The 19,276-nt window shown below is 46.7% G+C and overlaps 1 protein-coding gene across 3 annotated transcripts in view; it reads right to left on the reverse strand.

Moving 5' to 3' along the window:
• Positions 1-19,276, reverse strand: part of wdr21 (WD repeat domain 21) — a 77,952-nt gene that overhangs the window by 28,601 nt on the left and 30,075 nt on the right. For 2 of the 3 annotated variants that reach the window (XM_086003857.1, XM_086003859.1), the window contains 2 exons: positions 14,158-14,304; positions 922-971 (listed from right to left, as the gene is read on the reverse strand). In XM_086003857.1, the coding sequence (XP_085859983.1) occupies positions 922-971; positions 14,158-14,304 (197 nt within the window). The remainder of the gene's footprint in view (positions 1-921; positions 972-14,157; positions 14,305-19,276) is intronic. The other variant, XM_086003858.1, reaches the window with a different exon arrangement.

Here is a 19,276-nt window from a genome sequence, read left to right on the forward strand (position 1 = left end):
TTCTCCTTAGAGCAGAGAAGGTTGAGAGGAGATTTGATAGAGGTGTTCAAAATCATGAGGGGTCTGGACAGAGTAGATAGAGAGAAACTGTTCCCATTGGCGGAAGGGTAGAGAACCAGAGGACACAGATTTAAACTTTTTTACACAGCGAGTGGTTAGGATCTGGAATGCACTGCCTGAAAGAGTGGTGGAGGCAGACTCAATCGTGGCTTTCAAAAGGGAATTAGATAAGTACCTGAGGGGAAAAAATTTGCAGGGCTATGGGGAAAGGGCAGGGGAGTGGGGCTAGCTGAGGTGCTCTTGCAGAGAGCTGACACAGGCTCGAAGGGCCTTCTTCCATGCTGTAACCATTCTATGATTCTATAGGGGAATCCAGAGCAGGGGGGCATAACCTTAAAATTAGAGCTAGGCTGTTCAGGGGTGATGCCAGGAAGCACTTTTTCCACACAAAGGGTAGTGGAAATCTGGAAAACTCTCCTACAAAAGGCTGAGGTTGATGCATCCTTTGAAATTTTCAAAAATGAGATTGAAAGATTTTTGTTAGGTAGCAAAGGCAGATAAATGGAATTGAGGTGAGATGAGCCACAATCTAATGGAATGGTGGAACAGGCTCGAGGAGCTGACTGGCCTCCTCCTCTTCCTGTGTTCCTAAGTTTAAGCTGAAGACCAATCATTTTAAATATTGTCTTTTTGAAACAAAAAGCAACACCTTTTATATTAGAAAACCGAAGTGTTGTGCAAAGGCGCGTTTATTGTATGAACAGACAAACCTGAACTCTCAGAAATGACTCTCGGAGTTAACACCGAATCAGCGGGTGTGTCAGATCAATAAATGCCACAACCATCACAGGGGAACAAAGCGGAGAATTCTCACCATCAGGTCCGAGTGCATTATCCAGCTTCAAGTAGTTTAAAGGATACAAGACATGAGAATCACGGCCAGAGAGAGATGCCCAGCAAATTGAGGTCCCCTGAAAAATTGGAAATAGCAAATTAAAAACATTCCATTGTTCTGTTAAAATATTCTTCCACAACACAGTTTAGATGTGTGTAACCACCTGGGAACAGCTGCAATAGAACATGAGAATGGAAACGTATCCGATATACACGTGTCACAATTATTTAAATGACCCACTCAATGTGTTGCATGTAAGTCTCATCCCCACCTATGCTACTGTTTGGGAACAATGACCAATTAAGCCTAACTCAATATTACCATAAAAACAACCCGACACAAACAGCATTCTGTGACTGTGGTCGTGCTGCATTATTCTTCATCGACCTTGAACACGGTGGAACACAGCATCCTCCTCCAGTGCCCCTCCTCCCTCATCCAGCTCAGTGGAATGTCCTTGCTTAGTAACACTTGATTTCTCTGATTGTAGTCAGAAATACTCTAGATGGTAACAGAGGTAAACTATTACTGGGGTAAGCTATAGACTCCCAGGCCAGCGTGAAAGCCTAGATCTGAAACTGTGGGATGAGATGAGAAAGGTGACTAGTAAGCGACAAACTATAGGAGTTGGAGATTTCAACTTATCAACAAGTGACGGGGACCATAATGTCTCACTGTATTATCAATGACATAGATGAAGGAATAGAGAGCCGGTTTTCCAAATTTGCTAACGACACTAAGGTGGCACAGTAAGCAGAATGCTGCAAAGGGTCATTGATAGAGTGCAAAAAACTGTGGCAGATGGAGATCAATGTGGGGGAGTGTGAGGTCATCCACTTTGGACCTAAGAAAGATCGATCAGAGTATTTTCTAAATGGCAAGAAGTTAGGAACTGTGGAGGAACAGATTTAGGGGTCAAGTACAAAAATCACAAAAAATGAGTGGACAGGAGGTTAGCCTTCATCTCAAGAGGGCTGGAATACAAAGGGGAGGCAGTGATGCTTCAGCTGTGCAGAGCCTCGGTCAGACCCCATCTGGAGCACTGTGTTCAGTTCTGGGCCCCGCACCTCAGGAAGGATAGACTGGGCTTGGAGGGGAGCAGCGCAGATTCACCAGAATGATACCGGGGTTAAATTATAAGGACAGGTTGCACAGACTAGGCTTGTAGTGCCTCAAGTTTAGAATATTAAGGTGTGATCTAATTGAGGTGTTTAAGATGATTGAAGGGTCGATCGAGAGAAACTATTTACTCTGGTGGGAGAGTCCAGAACAAAGGGGCAAAACCTTAAAATTAGAGCCAGGCTGTTCAGGGGCGATGTCGGGAAGCACTTCTTCACACACAGGGTTGTGGCAATCTGGAACTATCTTCCCCCAATAAGCTGTTGAGGCTGGGGGTCAATTGAAAATTTCAAAACGGAGATTGATAAATTTGTTAGATAAGGATATTAAGGGTTATGGAACCAAGGCGGATAGGTGGAGTTAAGATACAGATCAGACATGATCTAATTAAATGGTGGAACAGGCTCAAGGGGCTGAATGGCCTCCTCCTCTTCCTACATCTCTAGTGGTAAGATAGAGAGGGCATTGTTAGAGTTAATGGAAGACTGTTCTATGACACAAAAGTGAGTGAGTACCAGTGATCATAATGTGATCATTGGGGTCTCCAATTATCCCAATATAGAATGGGGAAAAACAGTGTAAAGGGCAAGGATGGGGAGGAATTCTTGAATTGTGTACAGGAGAACTTCTTGATCAGTGTGTCTCCAGCCCAATGAGGAAGGAAGCCGTGCTGGATCGAGGTCTGGGGAATGAAGTGGGGCAAGTGGAGCATGTTTCAGAGAGAGAGCAATTGGGAAATAGTGATCACAATTTCATTAGGTTTAGATTAAGAAAAGGGCGAGGAACAACCAAAGGTGAAGATACTCAACTGGAGGTGGGCTAATTTCAGTGAGTTGAAAAGGGATCTGGCCCAGGTGGATTGGAATCAAAGATTGGTCGATAAAACAGTGAATGAGCAATGTTGATAGTTTGAGTACAAACTAAACACATTCCTAGGAGGGGCATCTAAAGCTAGAGCTCCCTAGATGACTAAAAAAATTGAGATTAACATGAAACAGAAAAAGGAAGTTTATGATAAATGTCAGGTACAAAATACAGTAGAGAACCAAACTGAATACAGAAAGTGCAGAAGAGGTCTAAAAAAAGGAAAAAAAGAGGGGCAAAGAGAGTGTATGAGAAGATTAGTCAGTAACATAAAAGGGAAGACTCAAGTCTTTTATAAACATAAAAAGAGTAAAAGGATAGTCAAAGGTAGGGTGGGGCCGATGAACTCTACCCGCCTTGGTTCTGTAACCCTTAATACCCTTGCCTAACAAAAAACTATCAATCTCAATTTTGAAATTTTCAATTGATCCCCCAGCCTCAACAGCTTTTTGGGGAGAGTGTTCCAGATTTCCACCACCCTTTGTGTGAAGAAGTGCTTCCTGACATCCCCCTGAACGGCCTGGCTCTAATTTTAAAGTGATGCCCCCTTGTTCTGGGCTCACCAGAGGAAAGTTTCTATCTCTATCTATCCTATCAGATCATTTAATCATCTTAGTAGATCATACTTTAGAGCATAAGAACATGAGAGGGTTGTCCTATGAGAGATTGAGCAGAATGGGCCCATGTTCTCTGGAGTTTAGAAGGAGAGGTGATCTCATCGGAACGTATGAAATTCTGAGAAGGCTTGACAGGGTAGATGCTGTCCAAAGTGCATGACCTCTCATTTCTGCACATTGTACTCTACTGCTAGTTTTGCCCACTCGCTTAGTTCATCAATGTCCATTTACAACTTTCTTCCCCCATCTACGCTTTTTACTATGCCACCTAAATTTGTGCCGACAGCAAACTTGGATAATATTGCTCTCTATTCCTTCATCCAAGTCATTTATAAATATAGTGAAAAGTTGAGGCCCCAGTACAGGTCCCTGGGGGACACCACGATCACTTGCTGCCAATTGGAGAACATGCCCATTTTCTTCACTCTCTGTCTCCTTCCTCCTAACCAATTCCCTGCCCATTTCAACGGGTCCCCTCCAATTCCAGGCACTCTCATTTTTGTTAACAGTCTCTTGTGTTGAATGCCTTCTGGAAGTCCATATAAATAACATCCATAGACACTCCCTTATCTACATAGAAACATAGAAGATAGGAGCAGGAGTAGGCCATTCGGCCCCTCGAGCCTGCTGCGCCATTCAATGAGATCATGGCTGATCATTCAAATTCAGTACCCGGTCCCTGCCTTCTCCCCATACCCCTTGATTCCTTTAGCCTTAAGAAATATATCCAACTCCTTCTTGAATATATTTAATGAATTGGCCTCTACTGCCTTCTGTGGTAGAGAATTCCACAGGTTCACCACTCTCTGGGTGAAGAAATTCCTCCTCATTTCTGTCCTAAATGGCTTACCCCTTACCCTTAGACTGTGACCCCTGGTTCTGGACTCCCCGACCATCGAGGACATCCTTCCTGCATCTAGTCTGTCCAGTCCTGTCAGAATTTTATAAGTTTCAATGAGATCCCCTCTCATTCTTCTAAACTCCAGCGAGTATAAGCCCAATCGACCCAATCTTTCCTCATACGTCATTCCTGACATCCCAGGTATCAGCCTGGTGAATCTTCGCTGAACTCCTTCCATGGCAAGAACATCCTTCCTCAGATAAGGCGACCAAAACTGCACACAATACTCAAGATGTGGTCTCACCAAGGCCCTGTACAACTGCAGCAAGACATCCTTGTTCCTGTACTCAAACCCTCTCGCTACGAAGGCCAACATACCATTTGCCTTCTTAACCGCCTGCTGCACCTGCATGCTTACCTTCAGCGACTGGCGCACAAGGACACCCAGGTCTCGTTGCACTTCCCCTTCTCCCAATCTATTGCCATTCAGATAATAATCTGCCTTCCTGTTTTTGATACCAAAGTGGATAACCTCGCATTTATCCACGTTAGATTGCATCTGCCATGCTTCTGCCCAATCACCCAACCTGTCCAAATCATCCAGTAGTGTCTCAGCATCCTCTTCACAGCACACACGCCCACCCAGCTTTGTGTCGTCTGCAAACTTGGAGATATTACATCTAGTTCCCTTGTCTAAATCATTAATATATATTGTGAATAGCTAGGGTCCAAGGGCCGATCCCTGCGGTACCCCACTAGTCACTGCCGGCCACTCGGAAAAAGACACGTTTATTCCAACTCTTTGCTTTCTGTCTGCCAACCAGTTCTCTATCCAAGTCAATACCACTTTAGTTACCTCCTCAAAAATTTTAACTGCGTTCATTAGACATGATTTACCCTTTACAAATCAATGCTGGCTCTCTGCTCAGCTCGTATTTGTTCAAATGCTCAGTCACTTTGTCTCTAATAACAGATTCTAGTAACTTCCCCACAACTGAATTTAGACTAATAGGCCTATAATTTCCTAGTTTATCTCTCTTAGCCTTCTTAAATAATAGCAATTTTCCTAGATCAGTATGTTCTTGAATAATTTCAACATAATTCCTGAATTGAGAGTTTTGGAATATCACAACTAGAGCATCTGCAATTTCCTCACCTACTTCTTTTAATCCCCTGGGGTGCTAATGGAGACTTGTTTTTCTTTAGTCTCATTATTTTCTCCATTACCATTTTTCTCTTACTTGTATTAAATCTAGTAAGTTCCTCCGCTGGATTGATCTCAACTTTTCCTCCTATCTCTGGTACTTTATCCTCATCCTCTACTGTGAAGACCCATACAATGTAAGGATTTACTACGTCTGCCATGTCCCGATTTTCAATTACAGTATCACCTGCGTCTGCCAAATTGCCCTGGATCCCATGGGCTCTTACCTTCTTGACCAATTTCCCATGTGGTACTTTGTTAAAAGCCTTACTGAAGTCCATGTAGACTACATCAACTGCACTACCCTCATCATACACCTAGTCACCCCCTCGAAAAATTCAATCAAATTGGTTAGACATGATCTCCCCCTGACAAAGCCATGTTGACTATCCTTGATTAATCCTTGCCTCTCCAAGTGGAGACTAATTCTGTCCCTCAGAATTTTTTCCAATAATTTCCCTACCACTGATGTTGGGCTCACTGGCCTGTAATTCCCTGGTTTGTCCCTACTACCCTTCTTGAATAATGGTACTACCTTAGCTGTTCTCCAGTCCTCTGGCACCTCCCCTGTGGCCAGAGAGGTTCTGAAAATTTGTGTCAGAGCCCCTGCAATCTCCTCTCTTGCCTCACACAGCAGTCTGGGATACATCTCGTCTGGGCCTGGGGATTTATCCACTTTTAAGCCCGCTAAAACCGCTAGTACCTCCTCTCTCTCAATACTAATTTGTTCAAGTATATCACAATCCCCCTGCCTGATTTCTATGCCTACATCGTCCTTCTCCATAGTGAACACAGATGCAAAATATTAATTTAAAACCTCACCCACATCTTCCGGCTCTGCACACAGATTGCCACTTTGGTCCCTAATGGGCCCTACTCTTTCCCTGGTAATCCTCTTGCCCTTAATATACTTATAAAACACCGTGGGAATTTCCTTTATTTTGCCCGCCAGTGTTTTTTCATGCCCCCTCTTCGCTCTCCTAATTTCTTTTTTAAATACCCCCCTGCACTTTCTATACTCCTCTAGGACTTCCACTGTTTTTAGTGCTTTGTATCTAAAAGCCTCCCTTTTTTTCCTAATCCATTCTTGTATATCCCTTGATATCCAGGGTTCCCTGGGCTTGTTGGTCCCACCCTTGACCTTTACGGGAACATGTTGGCGCTGTACTCTCTCTATTTCCTTTCTGAAAGACTCCCACTGCTGTGATGTGAATTTTCCTATAAGCAGCTGATCCCAGTCCACTTTGGCCAGATCCTGCCTTATCATATTAAATCACTCTTGTTGTATTTTCATCAGTTATTTTGTTATTATTTCCTATATTTGTTTCTGAGCCTGAATTATTTATCTTCCCTTTAACACGATTCATGATCTGGACTTTGCTCTCATCCCTTTTTCTTACCTTTAGGCTATTTTCACTTTTATTTTTATTTCTGTCCGAGTCCTCCCCCGCTTTATTGGTTTAAACTCCTTTCTGCAGCCCTACTTATGCTTTCCGCTAGGACCCTGGTCCCAGCCTGGTTCAGGTGGAGCCCGTCCCAGCGGTACAGCTTCCTCCTGTCCCAGAATTGGTGCCAGTGTTGCATGAAATGGAACCCCTCCTTCCCACACAAGGTAAAAAGAGGGATGAGGTCCTGCAGCAAGAATTTAGGGAGCTAGGTGAAGGATTAAAGAGCAGGACCTCAAGGGTTGTAATCTCTGGATTACTCCCGGTGCCACGTGCTAGTAAGTATAGGAATAGGAAGATAGAACAGATGAATGCGTGGCTAAAGGGATGGTGCAGGGGGGAGGGCTTTAGTTTCCTGGATCACTGGGTCTGCTTCTGGGAAAGGTGGGACTTGTACAAGTCGGACGGTTTACACCTGAACCAGAGGGGAACCAATATCCTTGCGGGGAGGTTTGCTAGCACTGCTGGGGGGGGTTTAAACTAACTTGGCAGGGGGATGGGGTACAGAGTGGAGCTATAGTAGGGGGTGATTTACAGCCAAATACAGAGGGAAAAACAAATCAGCTGGGAAGGCAAAGCAAATATGTGAAGGCAAAAGAGAATATGGCAGGGCTGGAAGGCATTTATTTTAATGCAAGGAGTCTTGCAAATAAGGTGGATGAACTGAAGTTGTTGTTGAACACATGGGAGTACGATATTGTTGCTATCACGGAGACATGGTTGAGGGAGGGTCAGGACTGGCAGCTCAATATTCCGGGGTATAGAATCTTCAGGCGAGACAGAGGGGGGTGTAAAAGAGGAGGGGGTGTTGCAATATTAATTAAGGAGTCAATTACTGCTGTAAGGAGGGATGATATATTAGCGGGTTCCTCTAATGAGGCCATATGGGTAGAACTTAAAAACAAAAAGGGGGCAAGCACTTTGCTGGGAGTGTACTATAGGCCCCCAAACAGTCAGGGGGAGATAGAGGAACAGATATGTAGGCAAATCTCAGAAAAGTGCGATAATAATAGGGTAATAATAGTGGGGGATTTCAACTTCCCCAATATAAATTGGGATAGTCAGAGTGTGAAAGGCTTAGAGGGTGCAGAATTCTTAAAGTGCATCCAGGAGAGCTTTTTGAGCCAACATGTAGAAAGTCCTACAAGAGAGGGGGCGGTACTGGGCCTAATTCTGGGGAATGTAGCCGGGCAAGTGGTGGAAGTGTCAGTAGGAGAGCATTTTGGCGACAGTGACCACAATTCGGTGAGATTTAAGGTGGTCATGGAAAAAGACAAAGACGGCCCGGAAATAAGGGTTCTAAATTGGGGGAAGGCCGATTTTAATATGATAAGGCAGGATCTGGCCAAATTGGACTGGGAGCAGCTACTTATAGGAAAATCCGCATCAAAACAGTGGGAGACTTTCAGAAGGGAAATAGAGAGAGTACAACGCCAACATGTTCCTGTAAAGGTCAAGGGTGGGACCAACAAGCAAAGGGAACCTTGGATGACAAGGGATATACAAAAATGCATTAGAAATAAAAGGGGGGCTTTTGGCAGTTACAAAAGACTAAAGATGGAAGAAGCCCTAGAGGAGTATAAAAAATGCAGGGGCATACTTAAAAAAGAAATTAGGAGGGCGAGGAGGGGCCATGAAATAACACTGGCGAGCAAAATAAAGGAAAATCCTAAGATGTTTTATAAGTATATTAAGGGCAAGAGGATAACCAGGGAAAGGGTAGGGCCCATTAGGGACCAAAGTGGCAATCTGTGTGTAGAGCCAGATGATGTAGGCGGGGTTTTAAATGAATTTTTTGCATCTGTGTTCACTATGGAGAAAGATGATGCAGACATAGAAATCGGGCAAGGGGGCTGTGACATACTTGAACATATTAGCATCGAGAGGGAGGAGGTGCTAGCGGTTTTAGCAGGCCAAAAAGTGGATAAATCCCCAGGCCCGGACGAGATGTATCCCAGGCTGCTGTGGGAGGCAAAGGAGGAGATTGCAGGGGCTCTGACACAAATTTTCAGAACCTCTCTGGCCACAGGGGATGTACCAGAGGACTGGAGAACAGCTAATGTAGTACCATTATTCAAGAAGGGTAGCAGGGATAAACCAGGGAATTACAGGCCAGTGAGCCTAACATCTGTGGTAGGGAAATTATTGGAAAAAATTCTGAGGGACAAAATTAGTCTCCACTTGGAGAGGCATGGATTAATCGGGGATAGTCAGCATGGCTTTGTCAAGGGTAAATCATGTCTGACAAATCTGATTGAATTTTTCGAGGGGGTGACTAGGGGGGTGGATGAGGGAAATGCTGTGGATGTGGTTTACATGGACTTCAGTAAAGCTTTTGACAAAGTCCCGCATAGGAGACTGGTCAAGAAGGTAAGAGCCCATGGGATCCAGGGTGCCTTGGCGCGTTGGATCCTAAACTGGCTGAGTGGCAGGAGGCAGAGGGTGATGGTCGAAGGTTGCTTTTGTGACTGGAAGCCTGTGTCCAGTGGGGTACCTCCCTTGTTGTTTGTGATCTACATAAATGATTTGGATGAGAATGTAAAAGGTATGATCAGTAAGTTCGCAGATGACACGAAAATTGGTGGGGTGGTAAATTGTGAGGAGGAAAGCCTCAGGCTACAGGACGATATAAACGGGTTGGTCAGATGGGCGGAAAAGTGGCAAATGGAATTTAACCCTGAAAAGTGCGAGGTGATGCATTTTGGACGGACAAATAAGGCAAGGGAATACACAATGAGTGGTAGGACCCTAGGAAGTACAGAGGGACCTTGGTGTACATGTACATAGATCCCTGAAGGCAGCGGAACAGGTAGATAAGGTGGTTAAAAAGGCATATGGGATACTTGCCTTCATTAGCCGAGGCATAGAATATAAGAGCAGGGAGGTTATGATGGAGCTGTACAAAACGCTGGTGAGGCCACAGCTGGAGTACTGTGTGCAGTTCTGGTCGCCTCACTATAGGAAGGATGTGATTGCTTTGGAGAGGGTGCAGAGAAGATTCACCAGGATGTTACCTGGGATGGAGCGCCTCAGCTATGAAGAGAGGCTGGACAGGCTGGGGTTGTTTTCCTTGGAGCAAAGAAGGCTGAGGGGGGACCTGATTGAGGTGTACAAAATGATGAGGGGCATAGATAGGGTAGATAAAGAGGAACTTTTCCCCTTAGTAGGGGGGTCAATAACAAGGGGGCATAGATTCAGGGTAAGGGGCAGGAGATTTAGAGGGGATTTGAGGAGGAACTTTTTCACCCAGAGGGTGGTTGGAATGTGGAACTCAATGCCTGAAAGGGTGGTAGAGGCAGGAACCCTCACAACATTCAAGAAGCATTTGGATGAGCACTTGAAATGCCATTGCATACAAGGCTATGGACCAAATGCTGGAAAATGGGATTAGACTGGACAGGGATGGATGGGCGGCGCAGACACGATGGGCCGAAGGGCCTCTTTCTGTGCTGTAAAACTCTATGACTCTATGACCCTGCAGCCACGTGTTGACTTTCCTAATCTGCCAATCCCTATGCCATTTGGAACGTGGCTCCGATAGTAATCCGGAGATTACCACCCGTGAGGTCCTGCCTTTTAATTTAGCTCCCATCTCCCAGTACACTCTCAGTAGGCCTCCTCCCTATTCTTTCCATTGTCATTGGTCCCAAATGGACCTCGACAACGGGATGTTCCCCCTCCCTATATAGGTTCCTTTCCAGCCACTTATAGTATAACCCTACTTTGTTTGAAATGATTGTAGTTTTGGCAGAAGTTAAGTATTTGATCATTTCAAGAACACAAAGTGAAAGTGAGGCCGAATGCCTGCATTGTACACTGTAACTGCGGATGTCTGTTTAAACCAGGACTGGCTGCATTTTTTGCTGATAGCTTGCTGACTAGTATGGCAATGTGATCCTTCAAGGACAATGTGCTGCATACATGGATATTTTACACAGTTAACATTCTCAAGCTGAATGTTATTGTTGCCGTTAAGTAAGGAGCTGTCTTTGGCAAGACACTGCGATGGGGCCTAGCAGAGCCAATCTGGTTAGTTTTGTTTAGCTTATGTTTAGAAACAGTTGGCTATGAAACTGAGAAACCTTCACCATGCTCTCAATTACTCCAATATGTTTCCAGTAGCTTAAATAGATTTACGAAGATCCAGTAAGATGGTTCTTAGTATTTACAAGAATGCGAGTATAAACCTTTGAAAGCTCATTAATAAAGATTTGTTCTAAGACAGACCCAAAGGACTCTGCTTCCAAACACATTTTAGCATAAACAGTTTTTTCACTGTCTGCCACACTGAAACAAAACGCATCGGTTCGAATCGTGGAATCTCAAAGCACAGAAGGAGGCCATTCGGTCCATGGTGCCTGTGCCGGCTCTTTGGTGGAGCTCTCCAATTAGTCCCACTCCCCGCTCTTTCCCCATAGCCCTGCAAATGTTTCCACTTCCAAGTATTTCTCCAATTCCCTTTTGAAAGTTACTATTCAATCTGCTTCCACCGCCCTTTCAGGCAGTGCGTTCCAGATCATAACACGTTGCACAGTTTTCCCTCATCTCGCCTCTGCTTCTTCTGCCAATCACCTTCAATCTGTGTCCTCTGGTGACCGATACTTCTGCCACTGGCAACAGTTTCTCTTTATTTACTCTTTCAAAACCTTTTGTGATTTTGAACACCTCCATCAAATCTCCTCTTAATCTTCTCTGCTCTAAGGAGAACAACCCCAGCTTCCCCAGTCAATCCACATAACTGAAGTCCCTCATCCCTGGGATCATCCTGGTAAATCTCCTCTGTACCCTCTCTAAGGCTGTCACATCCTTCCTAAAGTGCGGTGCCCAGAATTGGACACAATACTCCAGCTGAGGCCTAACCAGTGTTTTATAAAGGTTTACCATAACTTCCTTGCTTTTGCACTCTGCGCCTCTCTTTATAAAGTCAAGGATCCCATCTGCCTTTTTAACAGCCTCTCAACTTGTGTACTTACACCCCCAGGTCTCTCTATAGCACACTGGTGAGGCCCCAGCTGGAGAATTGTGTCCAATTCTGGGCCCCGCACTTTAAGAAGGATGGCAGAGCCTTGGAGAGGGTGCAGAGATTTACTAGAATGGTTTCAGAGATGAGGGACTTCAGTTATGTGGAGAAGCTGGGGTTGTTCTCCTTAGAGCAGAGAAGGTTAAGAGGAGATTTGATGGAGGTGTTCAAAATCATGAACGGTTTTGATAGAGTAAATAAGGAGAAACTGTTTCCAGTGGCAGAAGGGTCGGTAACCAGAGGACACAGATTTAATTGGCAAAAAGAGACAGAGGCAAGAATTTTTCTTACGCAGCGAGTTGTTGTGATCTCGAATGCGCTGCCTGAAAGGGTGGCGGAAACCGATTCAATAATAACTTTCAAAAGGGAATTGGATAAATACTTGAAGGGAAAATTTTGCAGGGCTATGGGGACAGAGTGGGGGAGCTAGATACTGTAAATATGAGGGAGAAAGGAATAGAAGGATATGCTGATAGGGTTAGAGGAAGTAAAGTGGGAGGAGGCTCATGTGGAGCATAAACACTGGCACAGACTAGTTTTGCTTTATTCATTCAAGGGACGTGAGCGTTGCTGGCAAGACCAGCATTTATTGACCATCCCTAATTGCCCTCGAGAAGGTGGTGGTGAGCCGCCTTCTTGAACCGCTGCAGTCCATGTCGTGATGGTAATCCCACAGTGCTGTTAGGGAGGGAGTTCCAGGATTTTGGCCCAGCGACGATATATTTCCAAGTCAGGATGGTGTGAGAGTTGAAGGGGAACTTGGAGGTGGTGGTGTTCCCATGCATCTGCTGCCCTTGTCCTTCTAGGTGGTAGAGGTTGCAGGTTTGGGAGGCGCTGCCGAAGAAGCCTTGGCGAGTTGCTGCAGTGCATCTTGTAGATGGTACACACTGCAGCCACGGTGCGCCGGTGGTGGAGGGAGTGAATGTTGAAGGTGGTGGATGGAGTGTCAATCAAGCGGGCTGCTTTGTCCTGGATGGTGTCGAGCTTCTTGAGTGTTGTTGGAGCTGCACTCATCCAGGCAAGTGGAGAGTATTCCATCACACTCCTTACTTGTGCCTTGTAGATGGTGGAAATGCTTTGGGGAGTCAGGAGGTGAGACACTCGCTGCAGAATACCCAGTCTCTGACCTGCTCATGTTGCCACAGTATTTATGTGGCTGGTGCAGTTAAATTTCTAGTCAATGGCAACCCCCAGGATGTTGATGGTGGGGGATTCGGTGATGGTAATCCCATTGTATGTCAATGAGCAGTGGTTAGACTCTTGTTGGAGATGGTCATTGCCTGGCACTTGTGGGGCACAAATGTTACCTGCCACTTATCAGCCCAAGTCTGAATGTTGTCCAGGTTTTACTGCATGCGGGCATGGACTGCTTCATTATCTAAGGAGTTGCGAATGGCGCTGAACACTTTGCAGTCATCAGCAAACAATCCCATTTCTGACCTTATGTTGGAGGGAAGGTCATTGATGAAGCAGCTGAAGATGGTTGGGCCTAGGACACTGCCCTGAGGAACTCCTGCAGTGATGTCCTGGGGCTGTGATGATTGACCTCCAACCACCACAACCATCTTCCTTTGTGCTAGGTATGACTCCAGCCAGTGGAGAGATTTCCCCCCGATTCCCATTGACTTCAGTTTTACGAGGGCTCTTTGATGCCACACTCGATCAAATGCTGCCTCGATGTCAAGGGCAGTCACTCTCACCTCCCCTCTGGAATTCTGCTCTTTTGTCCATGTTTGGACCAAGGCTGTAATGAGGTCAGGAGCCGAGTGGTCCTGGCGGAACCCAAACTGAGTTGGGCCAAATGGCATATTTCTGTGCTGTAAATTCTATGTAATTCTGTGAAAAATTAAATTTTACTGATTGGTGAGACGGCAGTGTGGGTAGGATGTAGGTTTCACTTAACCACTGAAAAGGTGCAAGCAGAGGCTATACCACCCTTTATCAGCTGGCATTCGTAAATCTGCAGACCATCCTATTGGCCAGGGAAGTGGTGAGGTGTGAAAGACTCCATGAAGGAGAAAATCCCTACCACACATTTCCTCCCCCTTTATATAAAAAGGAGAAAGAAGACACTAAGATTATTTTGCATTTAGTAACCAAGTTTCAATAGTTCATAAAGGCATCTTAACCTGAAAAAAAAGTAGCGACGAACCTTACGGTGCGTAAAGTAGAGATTGTCACACATAGCCGCAGAAATCAGTCTGCATTCTTTCCTCTGTCCATCCAGATTCAGTATTCCATATTTGTAGCCCGTTTCATAATTTTTTACAGCAAATAGTCGCTCACAGTTTGAATCTGCCTATTAAACACAGAACAGTACCATCAACTTTTGATACAACTTAGATATATTGTTCAGCAAGTGAACACTTGCTGTGATTCTAACATCTTTCAGGTACAGCAAGACCAGTTAGAGGAGCAGATAAGCAAAAAGCTCACAATGAGTTTTCACGTGTATTTGCCCGTCTCCGCCCCTGCCTCAGCTCATCTGTTGCTGAAACCCTCACCCATGCCATTGTTACCTCTTGACTATTCCAATGCACTCCTGCCTGGCCTCCCACATTCCACCCTACGTAAACTTGAGGTCATCCAAAACTTGGCTGTCCGTATCCTAACTCGCACCAAGTCTCGTTCACCCATCACCCCGTGCTCGCTGACCTACATTGGCTCCCGGTTAAGCAACGCCTCGATTTCAAAATTCTCATCTTTGTTTTCAAATCCCTCCATGGCCTCGTCCCTCTCTATCTCTGTAATGTCCTCCAGCCCTACAATCCTCCCAGGTCTCTGCGCTCCTCTAATTCTGGCCTCTTGAGCATCCTCGATTTTAATCGCTCCACCATTGGCGGCCGCGCCTTCAGCTGCCTTGGCCCCAAGCTCTGGAATTCCCTCCCTAAACCTCTCCACCTCGCTCTCCTCCTTGAAGATGCTCCTTAAAACCTACCTCTCACCAAGCACCTGTCTTAATATTTCATGTGGCTCGGTGTCAAATTATGTTTTATAACGCTCCTGTGAAGCACCTGTGAAGGGAGGTTTTACTGCGTTAAAGGCGCTATACAAATACAAGTTCATGTACGTGGCTTGCCATTTCAACATTCCTATGTTATATAAACAAACAATTTAAGTGGTCTGTAGCAGGTCTTGGGTCTTACCAATATCGTACAAGCTGATCACCCATGACATTGCTTATAAGAACATAAGAAATAGGACAGGAGTAGGCCATTCGGCCCCTTGAGCCTGCTCCGCCATTCAATAAGATCATGGCTGATCATCGACCTCAACTCCACTTTCCCGCCCAATCTCCATATCCCTCGATTCCCCTAGAGTCCAAAAATCTATCAATCTCAGCCTTGAATCTACTCAAAGACTCAGCATTCACAGCCCTCTGGGGCAGAGAATTCCAAAGAGTCACAACCCTCTGAGTGAAGAAATTCCTCCTCATTTCAGTCTTAAATGGCCGACCCCTTATCCTGAGACTATGCCCCCTAGTTCGAGACACTCCAGCCAGGGAAACAACGTCTCAGCATCTACCCCGTTAATCCCCCTCAGAATCTGGTATGTTTCAATGAGATCACCTCTCATTCTTCTAAACTCCAGAGAGTATCGGCCCATTCTACACAATCTCTCCTCATAGGACAACCCTCTCATCCCAGGAATCAATCTAGTGAACCTTCGGTGCACCGCCTCCAAGGCAAGTATATCCTTCCTTAGATAAGGAGCCCAAAACTGTGCACAGTACTCCAGGTGTGGTCTCACCAAGGCCTGTACAATTGTAGCAAGACTTCCTTACTCTTATACTCCAACCCCCTTGCAATAAAGGCCAACATGCCATTTGCCTTCCTTATTGCTTGCTGTACCTGCATGCTAGCTTTCTGTGTTTCTTGCACCGGCGCGAAGGCAGAGGCCCGACCAGTTCGGGGGAGAGCAGCAGCGGAGGAGGAGCCCGGCTTAAAAACCAGCGCGAAGGCAGAGGCCCGACCAGTTCGGGGGAGAGCAGCAGCGGAGGTGAGCCCGGCTTAAAAACCGGCGCGAAGGCAGAGGCCCGACCAGTTCGGGGGAGAGCAGCAGCGGAGGAGGAGCCCGGCTTAAAAACCGGCGCGAAGGCAGAGGCCCGACCAGTTCGGGGGAGAGCAGCAGCGGAGGAGGAGCCCGGCTTAAAAACCGGCGCGAAGGCAGAGGCCCGACCAGTTCGGGGGAGAGCAGCAGCGGAGGAGGAGCCCGGCTTAAAAACCGGCGCGAAGGCAGAGGCCCGACCAGTTCGGGGGAGAGCAGCAGCGGAGGAGGAGCCCGGCTTAAAAACCGGCGCGAAGGCAGAGGCCCGACCAGTTCGGGGGAGAGCAGCAGCGGAGGAGGAGCCCGGCTTAAAAACCGGCGCGAAGGCAGAGGCCCGACCAGTTCGGGGGAGAGCAGCAGCGGAGGAGGAGCCCGGCTTAAAAACCGGCGCGAAGGCAGAGGCCCGACCAGTTCGGGGGAGAGCAGCAGCGGAGGAGGAGCCCGGCTTAAAAACCGGCGCGAAGGCAGAGGCCCGACCAGTTCGGGGGAGAGCAGCAGCGGAGGAGGAGCCCGGCTTAAAAACCGGCGCGAAGGCAGAGGCCCGACCAGTTCGGGGGAGAGCAGCAGCGGAGGAGGAGCCCGGCTTAAAAACCGGCGCGAAGGCAGAGGCCCGACCAGTTCGGGGGAGAGCAGCAGCGGAGGAGGAGCCCGGCTTAAAAACCGGCGCGAAGGCAGAGGCCCACCAAATCAACAGCAGAGGAGAGAGGTAAAAAGTAATCAGTGTGTGACGTCACCAGGGAGCAGGTAAGTGATTGGTTGGTGAGTATTTCTCTCTTTTCAATACAAGCTTGACTTCTGTGGTGTTAAATTTCTAGGGTCTCTGGTGTAGTGGGGACAGTTGGTAAATAAAGCACCCTAGAGTATACCTGTAACTGGGGTATTGAATAAATTTTTAAATTAATTAAAGGAGTAAGTCATGGCAGGAGAGCTCAGACCAGTGTTCTGCTCCTCTTGCTCCATGTGGGAAATCAGGGACGCTGCCAGTGTCCCTGGCGACCATGTGTGCGGGAAATGCATCCAGCTGCAGCTACTTGCAGACCGCACTGCGGCGCTCGAGCTGCGGGTGGATGAATTTTGGAGCATGCGCGGTGCTGAGAGGCTCGTGGATAGCACGTTTAGCGAGTTGTTCACGCCTCAGGGTAGGGCAGCACAGGGGGTGACCATCAGGCGGAGCAACAAAGGCAGGCAGGTAGTGCAGGGAACCCCTGCGGACATCCCCCTTTCAAACAAGTATACCGCTTTGGATACTGTTGAGGGGGATGACTCACCAGGGGAAGGCAGCAGCAGCCAACTTCCTGGCACTGGGGGTGCTCCTGCTGCCCAGGAAGGGGGGAAAAAGAGTGGGAGAGCAATAGTGGTAGGGGATTCTATAGTAAGGGGAACAGATAGGCGTTTCTGTGGCCGTAGACGTGAATCCAGGATGGTTTGTTGCCTCCCTGGTGCCAGGGTCAAGGATGTCACTGAGCGGCTGCAGGGCATTCTGGAGGGGGAGGGTGAACAGCCAGTGGTCGTGGTCCACATTGGTACCAACGACATAGGTAAAAAGAGGGATGAGGCCCTGCATCAAGAATTTAGGGAGCTAGGTAACAGATTAAAGAGCAGGACCTCAAAGGTTGTAATCTCTGGATTACTCCCAGTGCCACGTGCTAGTAAGTATAGGAATGGGAGGATAGAGCAGATGAATGCGTGGCTAAAGAGTTGGTGTAGGGGGGAGGGTTTTACTTTCCTGGATCACTGGGCCTGCTTCTGGGAAAGGTGGGACTTGTACAAGTCGGACGGGTTGCACCTGAACCAGAGCGGGACAAATATCCTTGCGGGGAGGTTTGCTAGCACTGTTGGGGGGGGTTTAAACTAACTTGGCAGGGGGATGGGATACAGAGGGGAGCTGAAATAGGGGGGGGATGTGCTGCCAATTATAGAGAAAAAAACAAGTCAGCTTGGTAGACAGGGCAAATATATAAGGGCAAGGCTGGATGGCATCTATTTTAATGCAAGGAGTCTTGCAAATAAGGTGGACGAACTGAAGGTGTTGATAAACACATGGGAGTATGATATTGTTGCTATCACGGAGACATGGTTGAGGGAAGGGCAAGACTGGCAGCTTAATATTCCGGGGTACAGAATCTTCAGGCGAGACAGAGGGGGAGGTATAAGAGGAGGGGGTGTCGCAATATTAATTAAGGAGTCAATTACTGCAGTAAGGAGGGATGATATATTAGCAGGGTCCTCTAATGAGGCCATATGGGTGGAGCTTAAAAACAAAAAGGGGGCAAGCACTTTGCTGGGAGTGTACTATCGGCCTCCAAACAGTCAGGGGGAGATAGAGGAACAGATATGTAGGCAAATCTCAGAGAAATGTGCAAATAATAGGGTAATAATAATGGGGGATTTCAACTTCCCCAATATTAACTGGGATAGTCAGAGTGTGAAAGGCTCAGAGGGTGTAGAATTCTTAAAGTGCATCCAGGAGAGCTTTTTGAGCCAGCATGTAGAAAGTCCTACAAGAGAGGGGGCGGTACTGGACCTAATTCTAGGGAATGTGGCCAGCCAAGTGGAAAAAGTGCTAGTAGGTGAGCACTTTGGTGATAGTGACCATAATATGGTAAGATTTAAGGTGGTCATGGAAAAGGACAGGGATGGGCCGGAAATAAAGGTTCTAAATTGGGGGAAGGCCGATTTTAATAGGATAAGGCAGGATCTGGCCAAAATGGACTGGGATCAGCTACTTGTAGGAAAATCCGCATCGGAGCAATGGGAGGCTTTCAGAAGGGAGATTGAGATCATACAATGGCAACATGTTCCCGTAAAGGTCAAGGGTGGTTCCAAAAACCACAGGGAACCTTGGATGTCAGGGGATATACGAGAATAGATTAGGAAAAAAAGGAGGGCTTTTGGTAGATACAAAAGGCTAAAGACGGAGGAAGCCCTAGAGGAGTACAAAAAGTGCAGGGGGATACTTAAAAAAGAAATTAGGAGATCAAGGAGGGGCCATGAAATAACACTGGCGAGCAAAATAAAGGAAAATCCGAAGATGTTTTATAAGTATATTAAGGGTAAGAGGATAACTAGGGAAAAAATAGGGCCCATTAGGGACAAAAGTGTCAATCTGTGTGTGGAGCCGGAAGATGTAGGAGGGGTTCTAAATGAATTTTTTGCATCTGTTTTCACTATGGAGAAGGACGATGTAGACATAGAAATAGGGCGGGGGGACTGTGATATGCTCG

This window comes from Somniosus microcephalus, chromosome 12 (assembly GCF_052327205.1).
Source record: "Somniosus microcephalus isolate GS21.2 chromosome 12, FLI_Smic_1.0, whole genome shotgun sequence".
NCBI classification, from domain to species: Eukaryota; Metazoa; Chordata; class Chondrichthyes; order Squaliformes; family Somniosidae; genus Somniosus; species Somniosus microcephalus.